This window comes from Lampetra fluviatilis, chromosome 9 (genome assembly GCF_964198595.1).
Source record: "Lampetra fluviatilis chromosome 9, kcLamFluv1.1, whole genome shotgun sequence".
Taxonomy (NCBI): domain Eukaryota; kingdom Metazoa; phylum Chordata; class Hyperoartia; order Petromyzontiformes; family Petromyzontidae; genus Lampetra; species Lampetra fluviatilis.
The window spans coordinates 5,282,138-5,288,498 of NC_136283.1; the positions used below are offsets into that span (position 1 = coordinate 5,282,138).

General features: G+C 51.4%; 1 protein-coding gene across 1 annotated transcript in view; it reads left to right on the forward strand.

Moving 5' to 3' along the window:
- The window catches only part of NRAP (nebulin related anchoring protein), a 51,817-nt gene extending 46,661 nt beyond the window's left edge, over nucleotides 1-5,156 (forward strand). Inside the window, exons 48-54 of the mRNA XM_078859424.1 lie at nucleotides 243-347; nucleotides 1,130-1,228; nucleotides 2,124-2,228; nucleotides 2,989-3,096; nucleotides 3,352-3,675; nucleotides 4,216-4,362; nucleotides 5,009-5,156. Of these exons, the coding sequence (XP_078715550.1) occupies nucleotides 243-347; nucleotides 1,130-1,228; nucleotides 2,124-2,228; nucleotides 2,989-3,096; nucleotides 3,352-3,675; nucleotides 4,216-4,362; nucleotides 5,009-5,107 (987 nt within the window). The 3' untranslated portion in view covers nucleotides 5,108-5,156. The remainder of the gene's footprint in view (nucleotides 1-242; nucleotides 348-1,129; nucleotides 1,229-2,123; nucleotides 2,229-2,988; nucleotides 3,097-3,351; nucleotides 3,676-4,215; nucleotides 4,363-5,008) is intronic.
- The last annotated feature ends 1,205 nt before the right edge of the window (nucleotides 5,157-6,361 follow it).

Genomic DNA, 6,361 nt, shown 5'->3' on the forward strand with positions numbered 1-6,361 from the left:
ACCCCCATCACCACGGCCCATCACCATGGGCCTACCATCACACCCCTACCACCACGGCCCACTTCCACAGGCCACCGTCACAACCCTACCATCACAGCCCCAACACCACGGCACCACCACTGTGGTGTTGGCCACACCAACACCACAGTGCCGACGTTCATAGGTGTTCACTTAACAGCCACTCTCCCAACAGTCTGTTGAAGGCTACACAGGCGATCTTTGTCTCTGTCCTGTGTGCGTAGTCGCTGTACAAGGCCGAACTGTCTCAGCTGAAGGGCGTGGGCTGGCTCCCCCAGGGCTCCGTGCAGATGGAGGGTGCCCTCAGGGCAGGTCAGCTGGTCAGCGAGGTGAGTGCTGGAGCTCCGTTGGATTTGCAAGTGGCCGTGGGAGCCACGAGCACCCAACACTCCCTCTCATTTAAACTGCGCGAGCGTTCATTGTGGTCCGTGGCCCTGCAGCGATCGTGACCAAGGCAGCAAGAGGTCAAACCAAAGGCGCATTTCTTTATGTGGCATTTTAAAATGTCATAGTGGATTCTGTGACAACACTGAACTGTTTACAGCCGTGGAGCAGTGGTGGAATTAATATGGCAGGTGTCAATAGAACAGCCTCGTTTGGCTTCCTACAAAGTGGTACTCGTATAACTGAGTTACTGACTCCATTTTAACTTTGAATTACATTTTAAGTTTACATCTATTGAAGGGTTACATTTAACCCAGATGGGAATTTGAACTTGTAACCTTGCGATTGTCATTTGTGAGTCACGTTTTCTAACCACTGTAGCACCCAGTATGAATCTCAGTACGAATAACGATAATAATAATTTACAGTCCTTTGACGGCCTTCCAATGCAGTTTGTCATAGAGGGTTGTTTGTCTATACGTCACCACGCTGAGTTGGAACCGGTTGAGTTACGGTCACTCAGCCATGGGGTGAGACTCAAACTCAGGTGGACGGGTTCACGGCGCAGGGCACCAGCCACTCCGACACTGACTACCCTCGCACGTCACGTTGACACCACAAAAGGACGATGCCATTCTCCGTCACCGTTTTCATCAGTCGTTGCACGCAAACTCATTTTACACGTACACTTTTTTTCCTTTCACTCGTATGAATTTTTCTCGTTCAGAAAAAGTACCGGCAGCAGCCGCACAACTTTCAGTTCACGAGCATCGCGGACTCTCCCGACATCCTGCACGCCAAGGCGAGCTACGAGAAGTCGAGCGAGGTGAGGAGTGCACGCCCTGGTCCTCGTCGCGGCAGCGACCGCGGGAGCTCTCAGAATCTTTCAGAACCTCCGAGTAGCACGGTCGGTGATGCATGGTGCCCGAGAAAGCTCAACATGCGTACGTACGTACAAAGATTTTTATTTAGACTGGATGGGCTGCAAAGCTACTTTTCACAGATGTCCAGTATCTTTTTCGATTTAAAGTTTTCGTGACTGCAGGGATTCATCTTCTTGGTTCTTTCGGTAAAGTCACGTAGAAGGGAAGTATTTTATTACTTCCCTTCTACGTGACTTTACCGAAAGAACCAAGAAGATGAGTCCAGTATCTTATTGACGCTGCTCAACTCCAGGTTGAAAGCGTCCAAATTTGCCAAATTTGAAAATGACCGTCAATTTACCCAATTGGCATTACACAATTCACAAACTTCGCACCTCTACCCTCGACAGAGAGGGGGTCATGATAGCGATCCGCAACGGTGTGGAGAAACCCTCGTCATCCAGCAGCGGAATGATAAAAGTGCCGCCCACACACACACGGGCTAAAAGTTTCTACATTTTAATTTGACCAGGTAAGGCCTCACTGAGCTGTATAGCTCTTTTTTCAGAAGCGACCTGGCCACAATCGATAGCTCAACAAAGTGGCTTGGCAAGTGCAAATTTATAGCAGCCAAATACTCTAAAGGCATGTTGATTCGAAATGTCGAGGGAAAAACCGGAGGACCCGGAGAAAAATCCACGTGACCACGGTGAGAGAAAGAGAGAGAGAGAACACGCAAACTCCAACTGTGCAGCAGCGACCACTTTTCAGAAATGCATTTCATGGATAGACGGCGTGAAGATGAACGGTGCCTCGACTCTCCCCCCCCCCACTCCCCGCCCACCCCCTCGTCCCCAGCTGGCGTACCGCTCGGCGGCAAGCGGCGGCTCGCACGCGTTCACGCTGCCACCGGACCACCCCGAGTTCCTGCGAGCTCGTGCCAACGCTCTGCACAGCAGCGACGTGAGACTCGCGGCGGGGGGGGGGGGGGTCACGCGTACGGGGCTACGGGGTCGACAGCGGAAGGCGGTTCGGCAGAAACCGTTGTTGTACTGCACTCCGACTGTTGTGCTCCCACGTCGATTTCACGCCGACCACCACCACCACCACCTCCGCCTTGAAGCCGCATTGACCAGTTTGGTGAATTGTGGTCAAATGACCGCGCAGTTGCGATTTACTTGTCGATGCGGGTAACATTCAGCCATGGGCTGCTTAGCAAGAGAGACCCGCGGAGTGCCTTATAAGAGATAGTACATCGTTATCATACAGCACAACAATAACTGAAAATGCTGAACAATGAATAGAAATCAACAAAGGTATGCAATCGAGGGCAACAGGAAACGAGGAACAACAAACGAGTTAGTAAGGAATTTAAATGAGGGCCGGCAAGGGGAGCAATTCTATTCTAAATCACGAGGCGAGCTCGTTCCAATAACGGGGAGCGGCGACAGCAAGTGATCTCAGAGCAAAGTTTGACTTCACTCTTGGCACGAAGAGGAGCAATAAGAGAGAGGGACTCTGAGTCAGCGTGAGGATGGCTGGGGGATCACGTGGGGGAGGTTCTCATCCAGCAGTGGATTGACGAAGGGATGCCTGTTTACGTGACGAAAATATTCGTGATTTTTTATTGCGACGTCTTAAAAAAAATGCGTACTCATTTTCGTTATGTTACTTCGTGTTCATTCAAAAATCTCTCGTCCCCACACGCGCGGCGGCGTGGCAGAGGGCGTACCGGGAGTCGTCGAGGAGCGCGCGTGCACGCGGCTACGACCTGCGCCTCGACGCGCTCTCCTTCCAGACGGCACGCGCCTCGCGCGACATCGCCAGTGACGTGAGCTCCCAGCGCCGGCACTGCCCCCCCTCTCCTTTCCTCTACCTCATCTCAACTGCTACTCGTGTTTAGTTTGTTGTCCTTCCCTCGCACACCTCCGCCTAGCACGGTTGACTACGTACGGTGCGGAAAAAGTTTAACATTCACACACTAGAACGTAAACCCGTTCCCATCCCTCTACAACGACGACGACGGCAGGCGATAAACCAGTCCCCCTCCCCCCTGCCTCTCTCTCTCTCCGCTTGCCCGCCCCAGTACAAGTACAAGGAGACGTTCGCCCGCGAGCGCGGGCGGCTGGTGGGCACGCAGAGCGTGAGCGGCGACGCGCGCATCCTGCACGGGGTGAGCGCGTCGCGCATGCAGAGCTCGCTGCGCCAGCGGCGCGACTACGACGAGGCGCGCGTCGCCACCGGCGGCCACTACTCGCTGCCGGCCGACGTCGCCTCGCTGGTGCACGCCAAGCGGAGTCAGGAGCACGCCAGCGACGTGGGCTACCGGCAGCCCGTGGCCTCCGGGACGGCCACCTCCGAGCAGCTGTCCATCAAGCACGCGCAGCACTCCCACTCGCTGCAGAGCGAGGTGCGTGCGCAACGCGACTCGTCGCACCGTGGCGGCGCCGATGCTGCTGCTGCCGCTGCGCTCGCGCCAGGATAGGCGCGCTTTGAGGACAGGCGAGGTGGTGAAGGGCCCTCTCTTTTGTTTCTGAATTCGGCACGTGTGGTCACTTGTTAAGGTGACCCCTTGTTGTTCAGAATCAAAATATTTACTGGAGGAATCCGATGAGCTATAAAGCTCTTTTTCACAGATTGTTCAGTAGGGGGCGGGTAAGAACGTTGCAACAACAAAACAAGACAACACGGTAGGAGTGAAAAGTAGAGGAGAGGTAAACAAATCGATAAACTATTGGGAGAACGCCAATGTGTGTGCGTAGGGTGTAGCGTGCGGCCAAAGGCATTTGCAAGTCCTATTCGATGCCTGGGCAAGGCAAACACCCCCTACGTCTGTAGTAGAGGGTAGTGACACGAGCGCAGAAGATTCGCGACTCTCACAGGAGCATGCACGTGCTCAGGCAAGTCGTCGTTTAACTCCCCCTTCCCCGTCTGCCGCCTGCTCTTACAGAAGCGCTACAAGGCAGACCTGGCGTGGATGCGCGGTGTGGGCTGGGTGCCCCCGGGTTCACACAAGGTGGAGGTGGCACGGAGGGCAGCGGAGAGGGCGGCATCTGGGGCAGACTCGGGTGGGCCGCAGCGACTGCCCCCCGCGAAGGTGAGGATTGTACCACGTGATCGTCGTCGTAATCGTTATCGCCATCGTCATTGTCGTAATTGCCACCGTCATCATCGTTATCACGAATACCGCCGCCATCATCACCATGATCACAACCACCGTAATCAACAGCACCAGCATCACCATGCACATTATTGGCACGATTTCAACTGCCATAATGATCATTTTCACCAATACCACCATCGGCACCACCACCATCATCACCAACACTGGAGAACGTTATCGTGACCAACCCCACATAAGCAATAGAAACAAGACCGTACAAAAGAACAACAATCTTAACAATTATTTGAATCGCCAGGGGGTGTATGGTACATCTATAGTTTCTTTATTTTATTTAAGTAAAAATAAGTGCCTGTTCTTTTACTACAGCTCCTACTGTATTGAAACACGACCAGTAAAAAAAAAACTTATTGCACTATATCTGAATCTTCACCGCCATTCAACACATGTAAACTTTAGTAATTTTTTTCTTTAGTAAATTTGAACATGTTTTCAATTATCCCGAGCTTTTTGGTTTTCATCTCGGCCATTGTCGCGGATAATCGAGAGATGACCGCATCGGTTGGTGCAAGTTCACAATCTGCGGCCGTTCGACCCCCTAACACCCCCGGGGTCCCACCAGCCCAAGGCGGAGATGGAGCGCCAGCGCGTCCAGGGAGAGGAGGTGATGCCGGACGCCTTCGAGGTGCTGCACAGCAAGCGGCGGGGCAAGCGGATGTGAGGTCAAGGGTCGTGCCCAGTGGCTGCACCGCATCTGGCGCGGCGCCACAGTTAAAGATGTCTTACGTACGGCCCCCCTCCCACCGCACCACCCACCCACCCCCTCCTCCTCCCCCACACGAACATATTTATGAATGGTTTCGTACAGAAGCACGGCACATGAGTGAGAGTTGACACGGTCACCGGTCACGCGTTTTCAGAGAGCGGCTTAAACACCGCAGCTGCACGTCCCACTCATCACTTCTTCCGCGCGCGGAATGAATAGCAGTGCTTTTACGATGATTGTTATTATTGCTGTATTTTTATTCAGGTTTTGTTTGAGTGACGGATTACTTTAAGTGTAAATCCTTTATAATGTTGCCGGCAAACGACTGTGCTAATTTAGGTGTGTTTTGCTACATTTTTTTTTGCTGACGAAGTATATTTAATGATCAGGTGAACTGTGGAGCGGTAAGTTAATTGTGATGGTGCAGGCGTTCATTGTGAGATCGCGGTGGGGGATAGAGGAAAGTAGCTCTGAGGTTAGCGGCGGTGTCGGCAATGAGACACCGTACGGGGAATGCTGATCAAGGTTGTGAGTTCACATCCCGGTCAGGGTGGACAAAGCACATCATCCCTATTTAAAGCTTTCGTGACTGCAGGGATTCATCTTCTTGGTTCTTTCGGTAAAGTCACGTAGAAGGGAAATGATAAAATAATAAAAATAAAACATAATAAAATAATAAAAATAAAACATAATAAAATAATTCTCTCGACGTTTCGGCTGCTTGCGTTGTGGCCGAAACGTCGTGTGAGAATTATTTTATTATGTTTTATTTTTATTATTTTATTATTTCCCTTCTACGTGACTTTACCGAAAGAACCAAGAAGACACATCATCCCTGTTCTGGGTGGGTTAAACGACCATCACCTCGGTACCCAACCTTCGCCTGTTGGGATATCAGTGGAATGAAGTAAGGATCATTGTTTTCGTGTTGTTATTGCGAAGCCATTCGAGCGATATCACAACAGTGTCAAAACAGGTGATGTTAGCAAACAGTGCAAATGGATCTTCAAGTGATTTGTGAAGGGGCATGAGGAAAGGAAGTCGGACAGAGGTGTACAAGATAGCAAGTGAAACATAGCGAGTGATGTGTATTGAAAGATTGAAATGAATACTTTTAAGTCAGCATTTCCGCCTGTTTTCCTAAATACGCCAATAATGTTACTAAACATTATGATGCTTTGCAAATAAACCATGAGTACAAGGTGTGTT